The following is a 27,212-nucleotide window of genomic DNA, read 5'->3' as shown; positions in this document are numbered from 1 at the left end:
TTCACCAACATCAACGTGGGATGGCCGGGAAAGGTGCATGATGCTCCCATCTTCAGGAACTCTGGTCTGTTTCAAAAGCTGCAGGAAGGGACTTTATTCCCAGACCAGAAAATAACTGTTGGGGATGTTGAAATGCCTATATGTATCCTTGGGGACCCAGCCTACCCCTTAATGCCATGGCTCATGAAGCCGTACACAGGCAGCCTGGACAGTAGTCAGGAGCTGTTCAACTACAGGCTGAGCAAGTGCCGAATGGTGGTAGAATGTGCATTTGGACGTTTAAAGGCACGCTGGCGCAGTTTACTGACTCGCTTAGACCTCAGCGAAACCAATATTCCCACTGTTATTACTGCTTGCTGTGTGCTCCACAATATCTGTGAGAGTAAGGGGGGAGACGTTTATGGCGGGGTGGGAGGTTGAGGCAAATCTCCTGGCTGCTGGTTACGCGCAGCCAGACACCAGGGCAGTTAGAAGAGCACAGGAGGGCACGGTACGCATCAGAGAAGCTTTGAAAACCAGTTTCATGACTGGCCAGGCTACGGTGTGAAAGTTCTGTTTGTTTCTCCTTGATGAAACCCTCCGCCCCTTGGTTCACTCTACTTCCCTGTAAGCTAACCACCCGCCCCTCCTCCCTTCAATCACCGCTTGCAGAGGCAATAAAGTCATTGTTGCTTCACATTCATGCATTCTTTATTCATTCATCACACAAATAGGGGGATGACTACCAAGGTACCCCAGGAGGGGTGGTGGAGGAGGGAAGGAAAATGCCACACAGCACTTTAAGCACAGCACTTTAAAAGTTTACAACTTTAAAATTTATTGAATGACAGCCTTCTTTTTTTTGGGCAATCCTCTGTGGTGGAGTGGCTGGTTGGCCGGAGCCCCCCCCACCACGTTCTTGGGCGTCTGGGTGTGGAGGCTATGGAACTTGGGGAGGAGGGCGGTTGGTTACAGAGGGGCTGCAGTGGCAGTCTGTGCTCCAGCTGCCTTTGCTGCAGCTCAACCATACACTGGAGCATACTGGTTTGGTCCTGCAGCAGCCTCAGCATTGAATCCTGCCTCCTCTCATCACGCTGCCGCCACATTTGAGCTTCAGCCCTGTCTTCAGCCCGCCACTTACTCTCTTCAGCCCGCCACCTCTCCTCCCGGTCATTTTGTGCTTTCCTGCACTCTGACATTATTTGCCTCCACGCATTCATCTGTGCTCTGTCAGTGTGGGAGGACAGCATGAGCTCGGAGAACATTTCATCGCGAGTGCGTTTTTTTTTCTTTCTAAGCTTCACTAGCCTCTGGGAAGGAGAAGATCCTGTGATCATTGAAACACATGCAGCTGGTGGAGAAAAAAAAAGGGACAGCGATATTTAAAAAGACACATTTTATAAAACAGTGGCTACACTCTTTCAGGGTAAACCTTGCTGTTAACATTACATACATAGCACATGTGCTTTCGTTACAAGGTCGCATTTTGCCTCCTCCCACCGCGTGACTACCCCCTCAACCTTCCCCCCTCCCTGTGGCTAACAGCGAGGAACATTTCTGTTTAGCCACAGGCAAACAGCCCAGCAGGAATGGGCTCCTCTGAGTGTCTCCTGAAGAAAAGCACTCTATTTCAACCAGGTGACCATGAATTATATCTCACTCTCCTGAGGATAACACAGAGAGATAAAGAACGGATGTTGTTTGAATGCCAGCAAACATACACTGCAATGCTTTGTTCTACAATGATTCCCGAGTACGTGTTACTGGCCTGGAGTGGTAAAGTGTCCTACCATGAAGGATGCAATAAGGCTGCCCTCCCCAGAAACCTTTTGCAAAGGCTTTAGGACTACATCTAGGAGAACCGCAAATGCCAGGGCAAAGTAATCCTTTCACATGCTTGCTTTTAAACCATGTATAGCATTTTAAAAGGTACACTCACCAGAGGTCCCTTCTCCGCCTGCTGGGTCCAGGAGGCAGCCTTGGATGGGTTCGGGGGGTACTGGCTCCAGGTCTAGGGTGAGAAACAGTTCCTGGCTGTCGGGAAAACCGGTTTCTCCGCTTGCTTGCTGTGAGCTATCTACAACCTCCTCATCATCTTCTTCGTCCCCAAAACCTGCTTCCGTATTGCCTCCATCTCCATTGAAGGAGTCAAACAACACGGCTGGGGTAGTGGTGGCTGAACCCCCTAAAATGGCATGCAGCTCATCATAGAAGCGGCATGTTTGGGGCTCTGACCCAGAGCGGCTGTTCGCCTCTCTGGTTTTCTGGTAGGCTTGCCTCAGCTCCTTCAGTTTCACGCGGCACTGCTTCGGGTCCCTGTTATGGCCTCTGTCCTTCATGCCCTGGGAGATTTTCACAAAGGTTTTGGCATTTCGAAAACTGGAACGGAGTTCTGATAGCACGGATTCCTCTCCCCAAACAGCGATCAGATCCCGTACCTCCCGTTCGGTCCATGCTGGAGCTCTTTTGCGATTCTGGGACTCCATCATGGTCACCTGTGCTGATGAGCTCTGCATGGTCACCTGCAGCTTGCCACGCTGGCCAAACAGGAAATGAGATTCAAAAGTTCGCGGTTCTTTTCCTGTCTACCTGGCCAGTGCATCTGAGTTGAGAGTGCTATCCAGAGCGGTCATAATGGAGCACTCTGGGATAGCTCCCAAAGGCCAATACCATCGAATTGTGTCCACAGTACCCCAAATTCGAGCCAGCAATGTCAATTTAAGCGCTAATCCACTTGTCAGGGGTGGAGTAAGGAAATCGATTTTAAGAGCCCTTTAAGTCGAAATAAAGGGCTTCATTGTGTGGACGGGTGCAGGTTTACATCGATTTAACGCTGCTAAATTCGACCTAAAGTCCTAGTGTAGACCAGGGCTTACTGGAGGCTGGGGGCTAAGAAGGTGACTCACAGTCTAGGGTACCCCAAGAACCATCACACTTCTGTTTTGTAGCAGAATTTTGATCTCAACACCTCCCAATCATAGAATCATATGACTTGAGGGACCTTGAGAGGTCATCTAGTCCAGTCCCCTACACTCTGGCAGGACTAAGGCTATGTCTACACTACCGCGGGTAAGTCGACCTACGCTACACAACTTCAGCTACGTGAATAACGTAGCTGGAGTCGACGTACCTTAGGTTGAGTTACCACGGGGTCTATATGGCGGGGGGTCGATGGGAGAAACTCTCCCGTTGATCTACCTTACTCTTCTCGTTGGGGGTAGAGTACAGGGGTCAACTGGAGAGCGATCTGCTGTCAATTTGGCAGGTCTTCACTAGACCCACTAAATCGACTGCTGGTAGATCGATCTCAGAGCATGGATCCTGGCTGTAGTGTAGATGTAGCCTAATATTAATTACCTCACTTCAGCAGATCACACAGACTCTCTCTTTTCCTGCCCTCACTGCTCCTTCCAAAGACCACCTAATTTGTTCACAGCTGATCAGATTAATCAGAAAGTAGGATTTCTCAAAGTACTAATTTTGGGGAGTTCGGGGAGAAAAAACGGTTACTCACTTTCTCATAACTGTTGTTCTTCAAGATGTGTTGCTCATATCCATTCCAATTAGGCGTGTGCGAGTGGCATGCACACTCGTTGGAAAGTTTTTTCCTTAGCAGCACCCATCGGGTCAGCTGTGGAGCCCCCTGGACTGGCACCTCCATGGCGCTCAATATATGACACTGCCGACCCGGTGCCTCCTCAGTTCCTCTTGCCAGCTACTCTGACAGAGGGGAAGGCGGGTGGGTTTGGAATGGATGTGAACAACACATCTCTAAGAACAACAGTTATGAGAAGGTGAGTAACCGTTTTTTCTTCTTTGAGTGATTGCTCATATCAATTCCAATTAGGAGACTCCCAAGCCTTACCTAGGTGGTGGGGTCGGAGTCATGGAATTGCTGATTGGAGCACCACTCTGCCAAATCTGCATCATATCTGGCATGCTGGACAATAGCATAATGAGAGGTCAGTGTATGCACTGAGGACCAAGTTGCTGCCCTGAAGATTTCTTGGATAGGGACCTAGGCCAGGAATGCCACCGATGAGGCCTGTGTCCTTGTGGAGTGTGCCGTAAATGCTGGGGCTGGTGTCTTGGCCAATTCGTAGCATGTGCGGATGCAGTATGTGATCCAGGAAGATATTCTTTGAGATGAGACCGGTAGTCCTTTCACACAGTCAGCCACCACTATGAACAACTGGTTCGATTTCCTGAATGGCTTGGTGCGTTTGATATAGAAGGCTAACGCTCTCCGAATATCCAAGGAGTGCACCCTCTGCTATGAGGCTTCGGATAAAAAACAGGCAGGAATATGTCTTGGCTGGTATGGAAATGTAACACCACCTTAGGCAGAAAGGCCGGGTGAGGTCTGAGCTGCCCCCTGTCTTTGTGGAATCCTGTATAAGGTGGGTCTGAGGTAAGGGCCTTTAACTCAGACACCCTTCTTGCTTATGTAATGGCAATTAGGAAGGCTCCCTTCCACAATAGGTAGAGAAGGCAACAAGTCACCAGCAGCTCGAATGGGGGCCCCATTAATTAGGAGAGGACCAAATTAAGGTCCCATGCAGGAACAAGCTGTCTAATCTAGGGAGGTAGCTGTTCCAGACCCCTGAGAAACTGTCCTACCATGGGGTTGGTGAAGATGGAGTGTCCAGAGACTCCAGGGTGGAAAGCTGAGATAGCCACTAGGTGTACTTTGATGGATGACACTGCCAGGCCTTGCTGTTTCAGGTGCAGAAGGTACTCCAGAATAAGAGGTAACAGCGCCTGAAGTGGGGGTGTATAATGCTGGTCACACCAGCACGTGAACCTCTTCCACTTCACCAGATATGTAGCCCTTGTGGAGGGCTTTCTGCTGCCAAGTAATACCTCCCTTACCTGCTCCGAGCACAGACGCTCCATGGGGTTCAGGCATAAAGCTTCCAGGCTGTGAGGTGGAGGGTCCAGAGGTCTGGGTGAAGAAGACAACCGTGGTCCTGAGTGATCAAGTCGTGGAGGAATGCAATGTGATCAGACTGTTGACTGACAGATCCAGAAGTGTGGCATACCAGTGTTGTTGAGGCCACACTGGTGCCACCAGAATTAAGGTCTGCAGAGACAGGGCAGAGATAAGTAGGACCTTTTGCATGAGAAGGATTGGGGGAAAGGCGTAGAGCAGACGGCCTCCCCAGGGTAGCAGGAATGCATCCGCGATTGAGCCTGGGCTGCTTTTCTGGAAGGAGCAAAACACTGGGCACTTCCTGTTGCTCCGAGTGGTGAACAGATCCACCTGGGGAAACCCCCACCTTTGGAAGATGGAGCGTATGACATCCAGCCAGACGGACCATTTGTGATTGTGGAAGGACCTGCTGAGGTGGTCTGCCAGTACGGTCTGGACTCCTGGCAGATAGGACACTTCCAGGTGAATGGAGTGGGCTATACAGAATTCCCAGAGTCTGAGGGCTTCTTGACAGATGGGCGAGGAACAGGCTTCACCCTGCTTGTTGATGTAAAACATGGCAGCGGTGTTGTCCGTCATGACTGCCATGCACTGGCCTTGCAGACGAGACTGACAAGCCTGGCATGCTAGTCGCACTGCTCTCACCCCCTTGATATTGATATGGAGAGAGAGCATGTTCTGTGACCATAGGGCCCTGCGTTTGGAAGTCTCCCAAACATGCACCCCATCCTAGAGCTGATGCGTCCGTTACTAGGGACAAGGAAAGATGACGGCTGTTGAAGGGGACTCCTTCGCAGACTACTCAAGGATCGAGCCACCATTGGAGGGACCCTAGTACTTGGTGTGCAGGGCTGGCCTTACCATGAAGCGAACTGAGGCGGCTGCCTCAGGTGCCAGACTGTGGGGGGCACCACTAGGACTCAGAGTGTAGAAAATTGTGTCTGTTGCTGGTACATATGTATTCTCTCTGCTCTAGATGCACAGAGATGGTGGAGTGCTGTGCTGGAGGAAGGAGGGCACAAGAGACATAACAGGCAGGCAGGAGAAAAGGTGAGAGGGAATAACAGAAAACAGCAGGAGCTGCAGGGAGAGAGAGGAGGAGGAGCCTCTTATGTACCTCTCTAGCACCCCCAGGAGCCCAGACTGATTAACACCTGCTTCTCAGGGAGCTTCCTGTTTCCTGCTCCTTCCCTTAACCCACTTGAGGAGAACAGGCAGTCAACTGAAGTAGTAGGAGCCAGTTAGCCCTTAAGACACTGATATCTTCCCTCACTCAGGTCCTACTACCAGCCTGCTTATTTGCCCCCTTCAACTGAGTGTTGAGAGCCACTATAGCTGGCACAGAACAGCAGTCATGAGTGAAAGAAGAAAACGCTCCTCTGGGGCAGCCTTCAGAAAAAGACAGAAAGCAAAGGAAGCTTTTCTATCTAAGCAGGAAGGAGCTCTCCTGAGATACATAAACACAAACTGTTCATGGTGAGCCTTCTGGCCCCAGTGAGGATGTGAGAGGTGAGGAGATGCCTGATCTTCCAGTTAGTCAGAGTGCAGGTGACCTGGAAGCTACTGCAGCATCCATATCTCCATCTCAAATGGATGTAACCATGCACATTCCTGAAGAAAAGTGTAGATCAGAGAAGAGTGTGGTGGAGGCACAAGAAACAGCTGCTGCTGAGTTTAGTTCCTTACGTCTAGGTGATCCAGGACTGTGGACCCACTTGAGCAGTAGCCTGAGGGACTTCCTTGTACTGCATGGGCCACAGCAAGTGAAAAACTATATGTTCCCCGAAGACAATGAAAATAGAAGTTTCCATCCAACACATTACTGGCGTGAAATGCCCAATGGTGAAAAGTGGAGAGGCCATGGCTTATGTAGTCAAAAACCCAGAATGCTGCATACTGTTTTTTTTGCAAACTCTTCCAGTCTAATGTTCCAGCCACATTGGGTTCTACAGGAACAAAGAACTGGAAAAATCTGGCTAGAAATCTGGCATGCCATGAGAAGGCAGCAAATCACCAGAGAGCATTCCATAGGTGGAAAGAGCTTGAGATGAGACTAAGGTTAAAGGCCACCGTAGGTGATCAGCATAAAGAGAAGATTGCATCAGCATCTCTTTACTGGCAAAATGTTCTGAAAAGGCTCACTGCCATTGTAAGAATGCTTGCTACCCAAAACCTAGCACTGCTTGGCACTTCAGATCAGCTGTATGTGCCAAACAATGGAAACTTCCTTAAAATTGTGGAGCTGATGGCTGAGTTTAATGCTGTACTCCAGGAGCATCTAAGTCACCGCCCAAGAAATGTACACACACCACTAACTTGGAAAAACAATTCAAAGTGAGATCATACAGTTACTGGCAACAAAAGTCGAACAGAAGATTGTGGCAGATCTGAAGTCAGCAAGAGATTACTCTATTATTCTGGACTGCACACCTGACATCAGCCATACGGAACAAATGACTTTAATGGTGCGTTTTGTAACAACAACAGAACCTAGTGAAAATGTCCCGGCAATGGTGACTGTCAGAGAGCATTTTCTAGAATTTATTGACATTGATGATACTACAGGAGCTGGTATGACAAATGTGCTTCTTAAAAAGCTGGAAGATATGGGAAATGCGACAGCTAACATGAGAGGTCAGGGCTCTGATAATGGTGCCAACATGAGAGGAAAGAACAGAGGAGTGCAGACATGGATCCGAGAGTTAAACCCTCAAGATTTTTTTGTCCCATGCAGTTCTCATTCATTGAATGTGGTGGTCAGTGATGCAGCATCAGCTTCTAGTGAGGCTGCTGAATTTTTTAATGTAATTCAAAGCATCTATGTATTTTTCTCTGCATCAACTCATCGATGGCAAATTTTGAAGCAACATCTGGGAACATCCTCTCTGACACTGAAAACACTGAGTGCCACACGATGGGAAAGTCGAGTGGAGGCGATAAAGCCTATTAAACACCAAATTGGGAAGATAGATGATGCCATAGTTGCCATTATGGAGGATAATGCTATGACAGGAACTGTTTGTGGGAGAACAGTGGCAGAGGGAAATGGAATCACCAGAAACATAAATAACTTCAAATTTCTGTGTGGCTTAGTGTTGCGGCATGACATACTCTTTGAAATAAATGTTGTAAGCAAGAGACTCCAAGGTGTTAACCTTGATATATCTGGAGCAATGGAACAACTGGACAAAGCAAAGTCATACCTACAGTCTTACCGGTCAGATGAGGGATTTCAAAACGTTCTGAAGAGTGCACAGAAGTTGGCAGAGGAACTTCACACTGAAGCTATTTTCCCACCCATTCAAGAATACAAGAGTCACTGAAGAAGAAGACATTTTGATTATGAGGCACGGGATAATCCCATAAGAGACCCCAAACAACAATTCAAAGTTGAATTCTTTAACCAGGTGCTAGATTGTGCAATACAGTCAGTTGAAGAATGCTTCATGTAGCTTGTCACGGTTCCTCCCCCACTCTGAACTCTAGGGTACAGATGTGGGGACCTGCATGAAAAACCTCCTAAGCTTATCTTTACCAGCTTAGGTCAAAACTTCCCCAAGGTACAAAATATTACACCTTGGACTGGCCGCTACCACCACCAAACTAATACTGGTTACTGGGGAAGAGCTGTTTGGACGCGTCCTTCCCCCCAAAATACTTCCCAAAACCTTGCACCCCACTTCCTGGACAAGGTTTGGTAAAAAGCCTCACCAATTTGCTTAGGTGACTACAGATCCAGACCCTTGGATCTTAAGAACACTGAACAATCCTCCCAACACTTGCACCCCCCTTTTCCTGGGAAATGTTGGATAAAAAGCCTCACCAATTTGCATAGGTGACCACAGACCCAAACCCTTGGATCTGAGAACAATGAAAAAGCATTCAGTGTTTTACAAGAAGACTTTTAATAAAAAATAGAAGTAAATAGAAATAAAGAAATCCCCCCTGTAAAATCAGGATGGTGGATATCTTACAGGGTAATTAGATTCAAAAACATAGAGTACCCCTCTAGGCAAAACCTTAAGTTACAAAAAAGATACACAGACAGAAATAGTTATTCTATTCAGCACAATTCTTTTCTCAGCCATTTAAAGAAATCATAATCTAACACATACCTAGCTAGATTACTTACTAAAAGTTCTAAGACTCCATTCCTGTTCTGTCCCTGGCCAAGACGACTACAGACAGACACAGACCCTTTGTTTCTCTCCCTCCTCCCAGCTTTTGAAAGTATCTTGTCTCCTCATTGGTCATTTTGGTCAGGTGCCAGCGAGGTTACCTTTAGCTTCTTAACCCTTTACAGGTGAGAGGAGCTTTCCCCTGGCCAGGAGGGATTTCAAAGGGGTTTACCCTTCCCTTTATATTTATGACATAGCTCAAGACACAGCAGTATATTTGGGATATTGTCTGATATTCCAAAACTCCCCACTATACCTGAAGACAACCTATACCAGCAATTTAGGGCACTAGAGACAGTGTTAGAGTCATAGAATATCAGGAGTAGAAGGGATCTCAGGAGGTCATCTAGTCCAACCCCCTGCTCAAAGCAGGACCAATCCCCAATTTTTGGCCCAGATCCCTAAGTGGCCCCCTCAAGGATTGAACTCACAACCCTGGGTTTAGCAGGCCAATGCTCAAACCACTGAGCAATCCCTCCCCACCATGATGGCACATGATGACATGCGTGATATTGATGCGAGTGATTTAGGTGATGAACTGAAAGCCCTTTCAAGATACATTTCAGCAGGATCAACTCCAAAGGTTTTCTGGAATATATGTACACAAATAAGATGACCACCTCTTTCCAAATGCTTTTGTTTTGTGCATACTTCTAACATGTCCTGTAACAGTTGCCAGTGGAGAATGCAGCTTCTCCAAGCTGAAGTTAATCAAAACATATCTACGCTTCACAATGACACAGGAGAGGCTGGTCGGCCTTGCAACCATCTCAATAGAGCATGAGCTGGCCCAGACTGTGGACCTTCAGCAGGAAGCAGTTCAAATCTTTGCAACCAAGAAGGCACGGAAAGCACCACTTTGATTATTCAAACAGATAAAAATGCCAGTATTTGCTATGCAGACAAGAAAAGTTACATTTGCTGTTCAGGCATTTGAAAGTTAAGTGTTACTTAAAATTTTTGAACAAGGCATTTTAAGTTGTTAGTTCTTCTTTATTGGAGTAGGTAGCAGAGCAGTACCATGAGAGGAGTAGAACAGGAAGAAGGCAGAATTGAGACCTTTCAAAGTTTTGGCCCAAGCAAGGGGGCCTTGGGGCGTCATTTGAGCTTACCGCCTCAGGTGCCAAAATGTTTTGGGCTGGCCCTCTTGCTGTGGCACAGTGACCACTGAGTTCAGGCTGTTGTGTCCTGGGCAGTGGGCCAAAGCGAACCATGCCTGCAGAGGCCTGAGCCTCAGCCTGGCATGTCGGCCCACATACGTGAAGGCAGCCATGTGTCCAAGGAGACTCAGGCAACTCCTTGTGTAGTGGTCGGATACTGCCTGAGGCTTTCAATGTCTGTCATGGCTTGGACATGGGACTCCAGCAAACTTGCTCTTGCCTGGACTGAGTCCAACACCGCCCCAATAAACTCTATATTTTGGGTCAAGACAAGGTTGACTTGTTCATGTTGAGGAGGAGACCCAGTCTCTCGAAAGTGGATCTGACTAGATGGACCTGAGACTCCACCTGCTCCCTCGTGCTCCCCTTGAGCAGCCAGTCATCAAGGTATGGGTATACCTGCACCTGCCTCCTTCGGAGGAAGGATGCTACAACCGACATGCACTTGGTGAACACTCAAGGGGCTGACAACAGGCTGAAGTGGAGGACTATGAAGAGATAATGTTTTTGGTTGACCATAAACCTTAGAAAGTGTCTGTGTGTAGGCCGAATCGCTATGCGAAAGTACGCATCTTTCATGTCGAGGGCAGAGAACCAGTCTCCCGGACCCAGAGAAGGGATAATTGTACTGAGGGAGACCATGCGGAACTTTAACATCACCATGAACTTGTTGCTTGCAGGTCTAGAATGGGTCTGAGACCCCCTTTGGCTTTGGGGATTAGGAAATAGCAGGAATAGAATCCCCTGCCCCTGAGGAACCTCCTCCACTGCCCGCACGTCCTGGATAAGGAGTTGCTTGTGAGAAGGGTCCCTGAAGGAGATTGGGGGGTAGGAGCAGGATTGGAGAGAATATCCCACTTCTACCATGTGGAGAACCAAGTGGTCCAATATTATTTGGGACCATGCACAGTAGAAGCGGGACAGACGATTCAAAAAACATGGGGAAGGATCTGGTGCTGAGATAGGTGCTCTGTCCTCAGGCGCACCTTTCGAAATGCCTGCTTTGGCCCAACGAAAGTTTAGTTGGGCCCTGTCCCTGTCCAGACGGAGGATGGGAGGGCTTGTGCCTGCCATTACTGCCCCTACATCTGTAGAAATCCTGCCAGAGGATATGACTGCTGTTGCTGTGGTTGGGGCTTAAAGGGCTTTCGTTATGTTGCTGGGGTGTGCATACCCAAGCATTTCATTGTAGCCCTGGAATCCTTTAGGCTATGCAGCCTGGAGTCAGTCAGTTCAGCAAATAGACCCACCCCATTGAAAGGTAGATCCTGCATAGTCTGTTGAATCTTGGGTAGAAGCCCCAAGGCCTGCAGCCATGAGCTACACCTCATGGCAATTTCTGAGGACAAGATGTGCACCGCTGAGTCCGCAGCATCCAGTGAGGCCTGTAAAGAGGTCTTTGCCACTGCCTTGCCCTCATTGACAATCACCCCAAACTTCTCCCTGGACTCTGCTGGTATCAGCTCCCTAAACTTCAGCATTGAGTTCTAGGAGTTGAAGTTGTGTCTACTCAGGATTGCCTGCTAATTGGCAATCCTGAGTTTCAAGCCCCCGTGGAATATACTTTGCATCCGAACAAATCCAGGTGCTTGGCATCCTTGGACTTAGGCGTTGGGCCTTGCTGTCCCTGTCTCTCCTTCTCATTCACCACCACCACCACTAATGAGCACGGCTGTGGGTGTGTGAATAGGTACTCATACCCCTTAGGGGACGAAATATTTCCTTTCCACACCCTTAGCGGTGGGAGGGATGGAGGCCAGGATCTGCCAAATGGTCTTTGCAGTGGCCTGGATAGTGTTGATGAGGAGTAGAGCCTTAGATGGTCCTTCTGGTGCCAGGATATCAACCATAAGGGTCTTACGACTCTACCACCTCCTCAGCCTGCAGGTTCATATTCAGTGCCACCCTGCACAGGAGTTCCGGGTGGGTATGGCTATCTATAGGGGGCAGCCCTGAGGCGGAGGTGCCCACCACCGCCTCATCCGGGGAGGAATACAAGGAGGCTAGTGGGGGAACTGGCTCCTCAGGGACTTCCTGACTTGTGTCTAATCCAGGGTCAACCAACCCAGGGTCTGGCTCAGGAACACGGGTGGTTTCCAAAGGCGGTGGTGTTGAACTGGGACCAGAATTGACTTCTGCTTGTTTATCAACAGACCCAGTGCCTGGAAGGTGACCTGGACCCTACTGATGCTGTGCTGCACCTGAGTCTGCGACTGACCTTTGATCAGACAGTCGTAGAGGTATGGGTAGACTTAGAATCATAGAATATCAGGGTTGGAAGGGACTTCAGGAGGTCATCTACTCCACCCCCTGCTCAAAGCAGGACCAATCCCCAACTAAATCATCCCAGCCAGGGCTTTGTCAAGCCTGACCTTAAAAACTTCTAAGGAAGGAGATTCCACCACCTCCCTAGGTAACGCAATCCAGTGCTTCACCACCCTCCTAGGGAAAAAGTTTTTCCTAATAGCCAACCTAAACCTCCTGCACTGCAACTTGAGAACATTACTCCTCATTCTGTCATCTGCTACCACTTAGAACAGTCTAGATCCATCCTCTTTGGAACCCCCTTTCAGGTAGTTGAAAGCAGCTATCAAATCCCCCCTCATTCTTCTCTTCCGCAGACTAAACAATCCCAGTTCCCTCAGCCTCTCCTCATAAGTCATGTGTTCCAGTCCCCTAATCATTTTTGTTGCCCTCCGCTGGACGTTTTCCACAATTTTTTCACATCCTTCTTGTAGCGTGGGGCCCAAAACTGGACACAGTACTCCAGATGAGGCTTCACCAATGTTGAATAAAGGGGAATGATCATGTCCCTCGATGTGCTGGCAATGCCCCTACTTATACATCCCAAAATGCCACTGGCCTTTTTGGCAACAAGGGCACACTGTTGACTCATATCCAGCTTCTCTTCCACTGTAACCCCTAGGTCCTTTTCTGCAGAACTGCTGCCGAGCCATTCGGTTCCTAGTCTGTAGCAGTGCATGGGATTCTTCCGTCCTAAGTGCAGGACTCTGCCCTTGTCCTTGTTAAACTTCATCAGATTTCTTTTGGCCCAATCCTCTAATTTGTCTAGGTCCCTCTGTATCCTATCCCTACCCTCCAGGGTATTTACCTCTCCTCCCAGTTTAGTGCCATCTGCAAACTTGCTGAGGGTCCAATCCACGCCATCCTCCAGATCATTAATGAGGATATTGAACAAAACCGGCTCCAGGACCGACCGTTGGGGCACTCCACTTGATACCGGCTGCCAACTAGACATGGAGCCATTGGTCACTACCCGCTGAGCCCAACAGTCTAGCCAGCTTTCTATCCACTTTATAGTCCATTCATCCAGCCCATACTTCTTTAACTTGCTGGCAAGAATACTGTGGGAGACCGTGTCAAAAGCTTTGCTAAAGTCAAGGAATAACACGTCCACTGCTTTCCCCTCATCCACAGAGCCAGTTATCTCTTCATAGAAGGCAATTAGATTAGTCAGGCATGACTTGCCCTGGGTGAATCCATGCTGACTGTTCCTGATCACTTTCCTCTCCTCTAAGTGCTTCAGAATTGAGTCCTTGAGGACCTGCTCCATGATTTTTCCAGGGACTGAGGTGAGGCTGACTGGCCTGTACTTCCCCGGATCCTCCTTCTTCCCTTTTTTAAATATGGGTACTAATTTAGCCTTTTTCCAGTCATCTGGGACCTTCCCCGATCGCCATGAGTTTTCAAAGATAATGGCTAATGGCTCTGCAATCACATCCGCCAACTCCTTTAGCACTCTCGGATGCAGCGCATCCGGCCCCATGGACTTGTGCTCGTCCAGCTTTTCTAAATAGTCCCAGACCACTTCTTTCTCCACAGAGGGCTGGTCACCTGCTCCCCATGCTGTGCTGTCCAGTGCAGTAGTCTGGGAGCTGACCTTGTTCATGAAGACAGAGGCAAAAAAAGTACATTAGCTTTTTCCACATCCTCTGTCACTAGGTTGCCTCCCTCATTCAGTAAGGGGCCCACACTTGCCTTGACTGTCTTCTTGTTGCTAACATACCTGAAGAAACCCTTGTTGTTACTCTTAACATCTCTTGCTAGCTGCAACTCCAAGTGTGATTTGGCCTTCCTGATTTCACTCCTGCATGCCTGAGCAATATTTTTATAGTCTTCCCTGGTCATTTGTCCAATCTTCCACTTCTTGTAAGCTTCTTTTTTGTGTTTAAGATCAGCAAGGATTTCACTGTTAAGCCAAGCTGGTCACCTGCCATATTTACTATTCTTTCTACACATGGGGATGGTTTGTTCCTGTAATCTCAATAAGGATTCTTTAAAATACAGCCAGCTCTCCTGGACTCCTTTCCCCTTCATATTATTCTCCCAGGGGATCCTGCCGATCAGTTCCCTGAGGGAGTCAAAGTCTGCTTTTCTGAAGTCCAGGGTCCGTATTCTGATGCTCTTCTTTCTTCCTTGTGTCAGGAACCTGAACTTGACCATCTCATGGTCACTGCCTCCCAGGTTCCCATCCAATTTTGCTTCCCCTACTAATTCTTCCTGGTTTGTGAGCAGCAGGTCAAGAAGAGCTCTGCCCCTAGCTGGTTCCTCCAGCACTTGCACCAGGAAATTGTCCCCTACACTTTCCAAAAACTTCCTGGATTGTCTGTGCACTGCTGTATTGCTCTCCCAGCAGATATCAGGGTGATTGAAGTCTCCCATGAGAACCAGGGCCTGTGATCTAGTAACTTCCTTTAGTTGCCAGAAAAAAGCCTCGTCCACCTCATCTCCCTGGCCCGGTGGTCTATAGCAGATTCCCACCACGACATCACCCTTGTTGCTCACACTTCTAAACTTAATCCAGAGACTCTCAGGTGTTTTTGCAGTTTCATACTGGAGCTCTGAGCAGTCATACTGCTCTCTTACATACAATGCAACTCCCCCACCTTTTCTGCCCTGCCTGTCCTTCCTGAACAGTTTATATCCATCCATGACAGTACTCCAGTCATGTGAGTTATCCCACCAAGTCTCTGTTATTGCAATCACATCATAATTCCTTGACTGTGCCAGGACTTCCAGTTCTCCCTGCTTGTTTCCCAGGCTTCTTGCATTTGTGTATAGGCACTTGAGATAACTAGCTGATCGTAACTTGCACACCTCAATGACTGAGGAAGGCTGCTACCACCACCATCCACTTCGTGAAGACTTGTGGAGCTGCCGATAGGCCAAAGAACGGAGCAGAGAATTGGTAATGGTGTGGATCCACTACAAACCTGAGAAATCTTCTGTGACCATGGAAGATAAAGATGTGGAAATAAGCATCCTTTAAGTCAAGGGCAGCATACCAGTCTCCTAGATGCAGGGAGGGAATGGTGGAAGCCAGGGAGACCATGCGGAAGAGAAGGTTACTCACCTTGTGCAGTAACTGAGGTTCTTTGAGATGTGTGTCTCTGTGGGTGCTCCACTCCAAGTGATGGTGCGTCCTGGCGCTGTTGATCAGAGATCTTCGATAGCAGAGCCTGGTTGGGCCACGCGTGTGTAGCTGCTATCTCGGGACATCATTGGAGTCTGTTCAGCATGCGCATGGCCTGACCCCCTCAGTTCCTTCTCAACCATCCTTAGCTGAAGATAGAGTTTGGGGCAGTATTGTAGCTTCTTCCCCTATTGACAGAAAAATTACATATGATTAACCCAGCTTTACCCTTCCCTTTAGATAAGTTCGTTAATAGTTAAAAGAAACAACAAGTCCCCTCCCCCCCAACCCCACCCCCCAGTTTTCTTCAAGTTCTCTGCTCCCCATGAAGCGAAAACCCTACTATGTAATTTCTGGTCCACTGTGACCTCTCCTTTTTTAATTTCAACATGCCAGACTCTCCTGGTTTTAAAAGACAGTTTCTTGAGATATTTGTTGAGGTGATGCAGGTCCAGGATGGGTTGTAACTCCCTCTCCCCCTTGACCTGAGGGATTAGGAAATATCGGGCTTAAAACCTCTTCTCTCTTAAATCTTGAGGAACTTCTTCTACGGCCCCCACAGGTAGGAGGGCTTGCATCTTCTGGGCGAGAAGCTGCTTATGAGAAGGGTCCGTGAAGGGTGGGAGGTAGAGGTTGATGAAAATTGGAGGGTATAACCCACTGTTACTGTGTTCAGTGCCAAATGATCTGATGTTAAATATGACCACACTGGTCTGAAGGGCGACAGGTGATCAAAACAAAGGGGGGGATGGATCTGGAGGCGATCAAAAGGCCTGCCTGGTCCCGCCAGGGTATCTATGTGAGCCTGACTGGGAGGCTGAGGTAGGAGGGAGGGGTTGACATCACTTCTAACCATTCCCTTTTCTTTTGTAGGGCTCCTGCCTGGGAGTGCCATGAATCTGGGAGGCTACTGGGGCCTAAAGTGCTTCCTGGAAGCTGGAGGCATGTAAAGGCCCAAGGAGTGAAGGGTAGCCTTTGAATCCTTGAAGCATCAAGTCAACCTGTTCAGAGAACAGGGAGGTGTCCTCAAAGGGGAGGTTCTGGGCGGATTGCTGAACTTTGTGAAGAAGGCCAGAGGATTGGAGCCACGCACAATGCCTCATGGTGACTGCCGATGCCATAGTTCTGGCTGCTTAGTTGGCCACATCCAGAGCTGACAGGAGGGAGGTCCTGGCCACAGTCTTGCCCTTCTATAGGATGATCATGAACTCCTCCCTTGACTTCTGTGGCAGGGAGTCCTTAAATTTGGACAATGAGACCCAAAGATTAAAATTGTACCTCCCCAGCAGGGCCTGTTGGTTGGAGATAATATAGAACTGGAGACTGCTAGTCGAATAAACCTTACATCCAAACAGGTAAGTCTCTTGACGTCTATTTTTTGGGGTGGCACTTGGCTGCCCCTGTCTGTCCCACTCATTCGCCACCGACACTACCAGGGACCCAGGGGTGGTGGTGCAAATAAAGGTACTCAAACCCGCTGGTTGGGACATAGTATTTCTTCTCTGTCCTTTTTGAGGTGTGGGGCAGAGAAGGAGGAGTCTGCTATAGTGTTCTTACGGGGCCCATCACTGCTGTGTTAATGGGCCAGGCCACTCTGGAGGGAACTACTGCAGCCAGGATGTCGATCAGGCTGTGTGCTAATTCCTTAAGTTCCTCAACTTCCAGATTCAAGTTCACAGCAAGCCTTTTCAGGAGCTCCTGGTGGGCCCTGAATTCATTCTGCAGGAGCGGGTTACTAGGGCCTGTGACCACCGTGTCCGGAGATGATGAGGCCTGTGCTGGAGATGGGGCTCCCTCCACCTCCTCTAGTTCCACCATGTCTATTAGGGCCATTTCTGGACATTGGCACTGGGGTTGGTACTGGAGTCAGGGTCTGGTGCTGGATAGGAAGAGATAGTAGCCTACCTTTCTGACACCACTGAGTATGAGCGGTGGGAGGGCGGCCCAGTACCGTGGGAAACCCCCAAGGATTCCAGTACTGACACTGCATTGGACAGTGGCATGGTGGCCAGACGCTGGCAGGAGGGCCGGTACCAAAGTCTGGTGTATAGTCTGGGTACTGGTAGGTTTTGGGTGTAGCAAAGGATTCCCCTTCTGACTTCAAGGTGCGTTGTTTCTTATGCCTCTTCCTTGGCACTGGGGATGGAGAGTGGTGCCAGGAGGAGCACAGTGCTGGGGGAGTTGAGGTGCTGGTCTGAGGGCCACCTCCATTGGAATGGCTTTCAGCCATATGTCCCAATCCTTTTCTCATGCGAGGTCTGAAGTCCCTGCAGATAAAGCACTTCTCTTTAACGTGAGACTCCCCCAGACACTTTAGACAGCAAGAGTGTGGGTTACTCATGGACATCTGCTTGCTGCATGAGGCACACAGCTTGAAGCCCAGGATATGCCCAGACCCTGCAGCGAAAAGTCCCAAGACAACAGGGACAACTACTAACACTACTGTTCTTTGCCTTTATGAGTTTATATTAAAAAAAAAAAGGAGAGAGGGATCAGTTGTAATCAAAGAGGTTAAATAAACCCCTTCACTGATGATAGTTTCTAAACAACAGATTAATAAATATAGGCAATTAAAATATTAATAGATTTAATAACACTTTCCCCAAATCTAATTTACAGCCCTCAAGCACGTTATCTTTAGTGTGTATTCCAGGTAGAGTTTAATGCTATCATTTCAAATAAGCAAATCCTTAATCTTATCAACATCACCAATTTTTTCTAAAGCTGTGGTATATTGTTCTGAATGTATGATTTTATTTTGGAGTTTGATTTTGACACCAATAGTATAAAATGTAGCTTGAAGTGTTTCTATTGTGGAGAAAATATTCTGAAGTGAATTATTAGGACTGGATTATGTTGAAGAAATAGAGTCAGATTTCTCTAACCACTGATTAGAATCCATTAATTTAAGGGACTAAAGAGAAAAAATCATTTCTATTCCCCAAGGTATTAGCCCCAGCTGGAGTCATGGTATGACTGGTGATAAGTATATATTCAGAACTTCCCCTTTTGACAGATAATGAAAAAATGGATCGGCGGTGCGGGGGAGAAAGATCCTTAAAGCCAAGAAAATTAGGTAGTAGGAGAATATCTCCTTAAAATTGTAGTACTTGTCTATGATGTGCCTCACTGCAGAATTTTATCAAAGACAAAAAGAAATACCTAGAAAAGGCAAAAAAAAGTAACAAAAGAAAATTTATATTAAAAATGTGTATAGCTCCAGGCAACAACAGTATAGTCTGCGTATAAAGTAGGTGGAGTATAATTAAAGTTTATTTTGATGCTTAATTACTCAAATTCTAACAGTATTTTGACCAGATGTGATAATGGTTTCAAAATTATTTGAATGGCTTTTGCTATTTACGATGAAATACAAATCTCTTAAATTGAATGAATTCTTTGTAAAGAACTTTTACATCTCAGAACTTTTTTATCCTGCCCCTTGTACTTATGTCTTAATATTTAACAAGTACCTTCTCTTGACTCCATTAAAAAAAATCCAGTGAAGATATACCATTTCTCAAAAGGATTCAAACAAAGAAGACCACATTTCACTTTGCTTTCTCTGTTAAGTAGTATTCTGTATTGCTTTAGCTGACATCCTGAAGAATATTTTTAATACTATATTTAATTGGAAAACTATCTATGACTTCCAAGGAATTGTTAGGGAATCCCAGGAATTCAAAATAAACTACAGGTTTATATTTCTTTTGATTTGATTATATGTTTTTGCAGGAGGAGCTTTGAAAGAGGTGCAGCTCCCCTGGTTCAAGGCTTAATCTCTAGATAGTGTCAAAGGGCCCAAACCTGGAAGATGCTGTGCATCCTCAACTCCTGCTGCACTTATCTGGAGATGAGTGTGCACTGCATCCTGCAGGAGATGGTCAGCATCTACTGGATCAGACTCTAAGTGAGCACATTTGTGTTCACAATGAAGGGGAGAAAAGTTTCTGTTAGATTGTCAAGCCTGTCCATTTCATAATGGCCCAACCATTTGACACATAAAATTACATTTGGGGACTCAACTTTTGTCCTTCGTCTGTGACATGGAAAAAGTGCTTAGCCATGGAGGAAAGTGATATGGAACAAGTCGCTCTGGCAAACTTTCACATGTATTGGGTAGTTCTGGAGAAAGCTATATAAAGCCCTCCTGTTACAGCTGGTGGTCAAAAGTTAATGGAAATGGGAGAAAAACAGCTGGGCTTAGAAAATTACCTTCTTCCCATACCAAGGGTAATATATAACATTTTAATTACAACCAAATACATTAACAACGGGGGAAGTAAAAACAAATAATTTCACTTTCTGTAGTGACACAGTAATGACAATGTAGTTATGGTTAGGGAGAGAACTGAGACTTGGGGAAAGTTATTTTGGGTACAGAGGGTGACCTTGCACTCCATATGATTTTGTGAAAATATGCTAATAAGTGTGAATACAATGTTAACTGGAATATGCTTCATGCAAAAGGTCTCTTGTAAGGTATTATTACAAAGCTTATAATTTACTGTGTGTGGTTATTCTATTTGAATAAATATATCATTCTTGTATCTGAAACTAGAAATATGAAATGTAACTCTAAGGTTCTATTGTAATTATGCAAAGTGTGGGACATTAATGGTGATTTGGAATCTTGATGGCTCCCATCAACTAGGATAATTGGTTGTAAATGGCTTTGTTTACTTGCAAGCCTTCCTATGAGCCAGGCCAGGAAGAATGAAGGCTTGGGGTCTTACAGGACATGTGACCATGTCACCTGGTACTGGAATCCATCTTAAACCTGGTGCTTTTTTATTTAGAAGGAGGGGTGGGGACCCAGAGAGACAAAAGATTCCCGCCTTGTGCCAAAGCTATATAAGGGGTTGGAACAGAACAAAGGAGGCTGCTGTCATGAGAAATCCCCTAGCTACCACCTGAGCTGGAACAAGGACTGTACCGGGGAAAGGACTGGGCCCAGACTAGAAAGGAGTGAAATAAGCTTATTGGAACATCTGTGAGGGTGAAATTACCTGTATTCAGTTTCTTAAATGTATTAGGGTTAGACTTGCGTGTTTTGTTTTATTTTGCTTGGTAACTTACTTTGTTCTGTCTATTTTTACTTGGAACCACTTAAATCCTACTTTTTTATACTGAATAAAATTACTTTTGCTTATTAACCCAAAGTAAGCAAATTAATACCTGGGGGAGCAAATAGCTGTGCATATCTCTCTATCAGTGTTATAGAGGGCAGACAATTTATGAGTTTACCCTGTATAAGCTTTATACAGAGTAAAACGGATTTATTTGGGGTTTGGATCCCATTGGGAATTGGGTGTCTGGGTGTCAGAGACAGGAGCACTTGCTAAGCCGTTTTCAGTTAAGTCTGCAGCTTTGGGGGCATGGGTCAGACCCTGGGTCTGTGTTGTAGCAGATTAGTGTATCTGGCTCAACAAGACAGGGTTCTGGAGTCCCAAGCTGGCAGAGAAAACGGGCTCAGAGGTAGTCTCAGCACACCAGGTGACAGTCCCAAGGGGGTCTCTATGATTGAACCCGTCACACAGAGCTCCAAGTATTGCATATTTATTTAAACCTTCTTTTCTCAAGAAGTAAGTTTACAATAATTATGAGGGGGAAAAATCCCTCTAAGGCCCTAGATTCTGCAGTCAAATTTGTGTGTGCAGTCTCCTGCGCTGCTGCAATGCCCCACTGAAGTCAATGAGGCTTCTCAGGGGTACACATGCATGGATCTGATTGCAGGGGAAGAGAACGGTGTTTTTAGTCTTGTGAATTGTAAAGCCCCAAGAATACTGTCAGTGCTAAATAACAGTATGATACATACTGATCTACAACCTATCCTGGAAAACGATCCATCACTCTCCCAGACCTTGGGAGACAGGCCAGTCCTCGGTTACAGACAGCCCCCCAACCTGAAACAAATACTCACCAGCAACTACACACAACACCACAGAAACACTAACCCAGAAACCAATCCCTGTAGCAAACCTCGTTGCCTACTCTGTCCCCATATCTCCTCTAGCGACACCATCAGAGGACCCAAACACATCAGCTACACCATGAGAGGCTCATTCACCTGCACGTCTACTAATGTTATATAGGCCATTATGTGCCAGCAATGCCCCTCTGCCATGTACATTGGCCAAACCCTATGTAAAAGAATAAATGGACACAAATCGGACATCAGGAATGGTAACACACAAAAGTCAGTAGGAGAACACTTCAATCTTCCTGGACATTCTATAACAGATTTGAAAGTAGCTATATTTGAACAAAAAAAACTTCAGAAACAGACTTCAAAGAGAAACAGCAGAACTAAAATTCATTTGTAAATTTCACACCATTAATTTGGGCGTGAATAGGGACTAGATAGGAGTGGCTGGCTCATTACAGAAGCAGCTTTGCCTCTCCTGGAATTGATACCACCTCATCTATTATTGGGAGTGGACTACATCCACCCTGATTGAATTGGCCCTGTCAGCACTGGTTTTCCACTTGTGAGGTAACTCCCTTCCCTTCACGTGTCAGTATATTTATGTTTGCATCTGTAATTTTCACTCCATGCATCTGAAAAAGTGGGGGTTTTACCCATGAAAGCTTATGCTCAACTAAATCTGTTAGTCTTTAAGGTGCCACCAGACTCCTTGTTGTTTTAGTATGATACATAGAGCTTCTTACAAAGTCTTCAAACCTTGTCTAGCAACTCTCCCAAGCTTTGTACCCCACTCATCTGTTCACACATTTTAAAAAAATAATTAAATAATGAATAAATCAAAAAATTGGAGGAGCAAGGACTTTTGCAATTCTGAACTAAGAGAGGAAAACAAGTGGAAAATCTTTGAGTGAAAGATTATATTTTTTGTATATGCTTTTCACAACTCTTTCCATCACAGAAAAAGGGAAATTCAATCTAAAACAATACAACACAATTCATTAAAATTTCATCAAGATTCCAACAAATCCACAAAAGTCAAGGAACTCCATCACATTTTGTTTTGCTCTATGTTTTATGAAAGGATTATAATTTTGTAATTAAAAAAAAAGAATGCATGGGACTGTCTCCACCAGATTTAGTCTGTGATGTCTGTGTCAGAATGAGAAAAAAATCTGCTTAGTATAGTGAAAACTCCACAGTGGATTTCCCCCCAAAATCTAGTGATTTGTTATTCTTAGTAAAACTTCTAACTTTTTTTAAAATTTAAAGATGGTATGCAATCTTGAAATAGATTAAAGTTATTGAGCAAAAGTTCATAACACAAATGTGGGGTCTCTAATCCTACTTGCCTTACTCAGGGAGGTATTCTGCCTAAGGAGTGTAAGACCAGGACTTCAGTCACAAAAAACTCCACTTTGGAAGGTAAGCAGAACAAGCTTAGTTAAACAAAAGAACAGTAAGGAAAATTTACCCAATTTTGGAAAAACTGATATTATATATTTTAAAATTTGTATTATTCTTAAAGGCAGTTCTCTTCTTGCTTGTCTTCCTCAGATTAGTCTTGATTTACTTTTGAAACTTCTTTTATTTTTAACTTTGAAGACTGGGGAATTCAAAAATTCCATATCTGTAAACTGATCCCCACGCCTCAATTTACTGCAGAAAAGAAAGAATTAAAATATTAATGCCATTTAAAAAATGAGAGGTTATATCACAACCCTTAAAATGGTAAACAACAGTTAGGGCTTGGTGCACTGAAGTTGCCCAGAGGCTTTATGGAAAGCACACATTTCTGAAATTCCAGTGTACAAACAAAAATTACTTTAGAAATTGACAACCCTCAAAACTTTAGTACATATGTATCTATATGGCACACATCACCTTAGCATCTGAGCGATTTCCAAGTATTTAAATGTAGAAATAATATTTTTCTTTTTTGCTTCCCAGACTGTAGGAGAAATAACTTGATTAATTTAGGAGGTTCTTTTTATTTAATTATGTTCATGTCTGAGGGAGTGTGTGAACAACTTACTGGGGGAAGCCTAAGTCTAAAAAAGTGTTTTCAATTAAGTTATGAAAAGGGTGAGATGTGTGGTCTTTCTTTGGACTTATCTTATCTGTAGCTCTTCTATCCCACAGTTTAGCTGGATGTCACTTCCCTTTTTAGAAAAACTGGAACAAGGCTGTATTGCCACTGTGAGGGCTCTTTTGCTGCAACAGAATGATTGACACACAGTATGTCTACACTAGAAAGGTAAGTCAACCTATATTAGGTTGACTTACAGACACAGCAGTAATTACTGTGGTGGTGCATGTCCATACTACCCTCCCTGGGTCTGTGGTGCATGTCCTCACCAGGAGCACTTCCATCAACCTAAGAGGGACAGTGTGGGGAGCTGAGCGCCTAGCCTCTCAGCTTTGCTGGCAGCTCCCTGCCAGGAGCCTGGCTGCCCCACAGGCTCTGGTGAGCTGCCCCTTCCCTCCCACCCCTGCTCTGTGTTCTCCACTGGGAGCAGGGGAAGCCACTGGATGTTTCTCTTCCCCCTTCCCTGCCAGAAGCAAGAGGAAGCCGCAAAGCCTTGTCAATTTCATGGCTCACCTAGGCTGACAAGCTCCTGGCAGAGATTGAAATTGACAAGGCTGCCCAGCTCCTGGCAGAGACCAGGCAGGGGCCCCTCAGACTTCTAGCCCGGAGCTGGGTCCAAAGACACCCCAGCTTCTCACCCCAGGTTCCAGCCCAGAGCTGGGTTTGAAGCCACCTAGCTCTCCAGGGTAGCAGGGTCTTTCTTGTCAATTTCAAGGCTCCTGCTATGAAATTGACAAGACAGTGGATGTAAGGGACACAGTGCCTACATAAACACTGTATCATCCTAACTACACTGACATAAGCCTTATGCCTCTCATGGAGGTGGAGTTATTACGTTGGAGTAGTAGGGCACTCACATCAGTGGGAGGAAGGCTGTAGTGTAGACAATAGCGTAATTAGGTCAACATAAGCTGTCTTATATTGACCTAATTATGTAGTAAGAAAAAAAGGAGTACTTATGGCACCTTAGCCCTGGTCTACACTAGGACTTTAGGTCGAATTTAGCAACGTTAAATCGATTTAAACCTGCACCCGTCCACACAGTGAAGCCCTTTATTTCGACTTAAAGGGCTCTTAAAATCGATTTCCTTACTCCACCCCTGACAAGTGGATTAGCGCTTAAATCGACGTTCCCAGCTCGAATTTGGGGTACTGTGGACACAATTCGATGGTATTGGCCTCCGGGAGCTATCCCAGAGTGCTCCATTCTGACCGCTCTGGACAGCACTCTCAACTCAGATGCACTGGCCAGGTAGACAGGAAAAGAACCGCAAACTTTTGAATCTCATTTCCTGTTTGGCCAGCGTGGCAAGCTGCAGGTGACCATGCAGAGCTCATCAGCACAGGTGACCATGATGGAGTCCCAGAATCGCAAAAGAGCTCCAGCATGGACCGAACGGGAGGTACGGGATCTGATCGCTGTTTGGGGAGAGGAATCCGTGCTATCAGAACTCCGTTCCAGTTTTCGAAATGCCAAAACCTTTGTGAAAATCTCCCAGGGCATGAAGGACAGAGGCCATAACAGGGACCCGAAGCAGTGCCGCGTGAAACTGAAGGAGCTGAGGCAAGCCTACCAGAAAACCAGAGAGGCGAACAGCCGCTCTGGGTCAGAGCCCCAAACATGCCGCTTCTATAATGAGCTGCATGCCATTTTAGGGGGTTCAGCCACCACTACCCCAGCCGTGTTGTTTGACTCCTTCAATGGAGATGGAGGCAATACGGAAGCAGGTTTTGGGGACGAAGAAGATGATGATGATGAGGAGGTTGTAGATAGCTCACAGCAAGCAAGCGGAGAAACCGGTTTTCCCGACAGCCAGGAACTGTTTCTCACCCTAGACCTGGAGCCAGTACCCCCCGAACCCACCCAAGGCTGCCTCCTGGACCCAGCAGGCGGAGAAGGGACCTCTGGTGAGTGTACCTTTTAAAATGCTATACATGGTTTAAAAGCAAGCATGTGAAAGGATTACTTTGCCCTGGCATTTGCGGTTCTCCTAGATGTAGTCCTAAAGCCTTTGCAAAAGGTTTCTGGGGAGGGCAGCCTTATTTCGTCCTTCATGGTAGGACACTTTATCACTCCAGGCCAGTAACACATACTCGGGAATCACTGTAGAACAAAGCATTGCAGTGTATGTTTGCTGGCATTCAAACAACATCCGTTCTTTATCTCTCTGTGTTATCCTCAGGAGAGTGAGATATAATTCATGGTCACCTGGTTGAAATAGGGTGCTTTTCTTCAGGGACACTCAGTATAGCCCATTCCTGCTGGGCTGTTTGCCTGTGGCTGAACAGAAATGTTCGCCGCTGTTAGCCACAGGGAGGGGGGAAGGTTGAGGGGGTAGTCACGCGGTGGGAGGAGGCAAAATGCGACCTTGTAACAAAAGCACATGTGCTATGTATGTAATGTTAACAGCAAGGTTTACCCTGAAAGAGTGTAGCGACTGTTTTATAAAATGTGTCTTTTTAAATACCGCTGTCCCTTTTTTTTTCTCCACCAGCTGCATGTGTTTCAATGATCACAGGATCTTCTCCTTCCCAGAGGCTAGTGAAGCTTAGAAAGAAAAAAAAACGCACTCGCGATGAAATGTTCTCCGAGCTCATGCTGTCCTCCCACACTGACAGAGCACAGACGAATGCGTGGAGGCAAATAATGTCAGAGTGCAGGAAAGCACAAAATGACCGGGAGGAGAGGTGGAGGGCTGAAGAGAGTAAGTGGCGGGCTGAAGACAGGGCTGAAGCTCAAATGTGGCGGCAGCGTGATGAGAGGAGGCAGGATTCAATGCTGAGGCTGCTGCAGGACCAAACCAGAATGCTCCAGTGTATGGTTGAGCTGCAGCAAAGGCAGCTGGAGCACAGACTGCCACTGCTGCCCCTCTGTAACCAACCGCCCTCCTCCCCAAGTTCCATAGCCTCCACACCCAGACGCCCAAGAACGCGGTGGGGGGGCCTCCGGCCAACCAGCCACTCCACCACAGAGGATTGCCCCAAAAAAAGAAGGCTGTCATTCAATAAATTTTAAAGTTGTAAACTTTTAAAGTGCTGTGCTTAAAGTGCTGTGTGGCATTTTCCTTCCCTCCTCCACCACCCCTCCTGGGATACCTTGGTAGTCATCTCCCTATTTGTGTGATGAATGAATAACGAATGCATGACTGTGAAGCAGCAATGACTTTATTGCCTCTGCAAGCGGTGATTAAAGGGAGGAGGGAAGGGTGGTTAGCTTACAGGGAAGTAGAGTGAACCAAGGGGCGGGGGGTTTCATCAAGGAGAAACAAACAGAACGTTCACAGCGTAGCCTGGCCAGTCATGAAACTGGTTTTTAAAGCTTCTCTGATGCGTACCGCGCCCTCCTGTGCTCTTCTAACCACCCTGGTGTCTGGCTGCGCGTAACCAGCAGCTAGGCAATTTGCCTCAGCCTCCCACCCCGCCATAAACGTCGCCCCCTTACTCTCACAGATATTGTGGAGCACACAGCAAGCAGTAATAACAGTGGGAATATTCGCAAAAAGAAAAGGAGGA

The 27,212-nt window shown here is 46.6% G+C and overlaps 2 protein-coding genes across 2 annotated transcripts; one reads left to right on the top strand and one right to left on the bottom strand.

Annotated features, from left to right (window-relative positions):
- Nucleotides 1-787: 787 nt before the first annotated feature.
- Nucleotides 788-2,592, bottom strand: LOC140895320 (uncharacterized). Its single transcript, XM_073304762.1, has 2 exons — nucleotides 1,919-2,592; nucleotides 788-1,330 (listed from the first exon to the last, which is right to left on the bottom strand). Exons 1-2 carry the CDS (start codon nucleotides 2,493-2,495, stop codon nucleotides 810-812), a joined length of 1,098 nt encoding a protein of 365 aa, XP_073160863.1. The 5' UTR covers nucleotides 2,496-2,592; the 3' UTR covers nucleotides 788-809.
- A 22,152-nt stretch (nucleotides 2,593-24,744) lies between these two features.
- LOC140895319 (uncharacterized) lies at nucleotides 24,745-26,964 on the top strand. Its single transcript, XM_073304761.1, has 2 exons — nucleotides 24,745-25,607; nucleotides 26,195-26,964. The coding sequence occupies exons 1-2, from the start codon at nucleotides 25,025-25,027 to the stop codon at nucleotides 26,713-26,715; spliced, it is 1,104 nt and encodes a 367-aa protein (XP_073160862.1). The 5' UTR covers nucleotides 24,745-25,024; the 3' UTR covers nucleotides 26,716-26,964.
- The last annotated feature ends 248 nt before the right edge of the window (nucleotides 26,965-27,212 follow it).

Source organism: Lepidochelys kempii, chromosome 11 (assembly GCF_965140265.1).
Source record: "Lepidochelys kempii isolate rLepKem1 chromosome 11, rLepKem1.hap2, whole genome shotgun sequence".
NCBI classification, from domain to species: domain Eukaryota; kingdom Metazoa; phylum Chordata; order Testudines; family Cheloniidae; genus Lepidochelys; species Lepidochelys kempii.
The sequence above is the reverse complement of the archived record's forward strand: the minus strand, read 5'-3'. Positions and strand labels throughout refer to the sequence as shown.

What these genes read in the sequence shown, in the direction of transcription:
- LOC140895320 (XM_073304762.1), bottom strand. Translation starts at nt 2,495, where the DNA reads ATGCAGAGCTCATCAGCACAGGTGACCATGATGGAGTCCCAGAATCGC. An exon ending in AGGCGGAGAAGGGACCTCTG is followed by an intron (nt 1,331 to 1,918) that starts GTGAGTGTACCT and finishes TTTCTCCACCAG; the next exon opens with CTGCATGTGTTTCAATGATC.
- LOC140895319 (XM_073304761.1), top strand. Translation starts at nt 25,025, where the DNA reads ATGCAGAGCTCATCAGCACAGGTGACCATGATGGAGTCCCAGAATCGC. An exon ending in AGGCGGAGAAGGGACCTCTG is followed by an intron (nt 25,608 to 26,194) that starts GTGAGTGTACCT and finishes TTTCTCCACCAG; the next exon opens with CTGCATGTGTTTCAATGATC.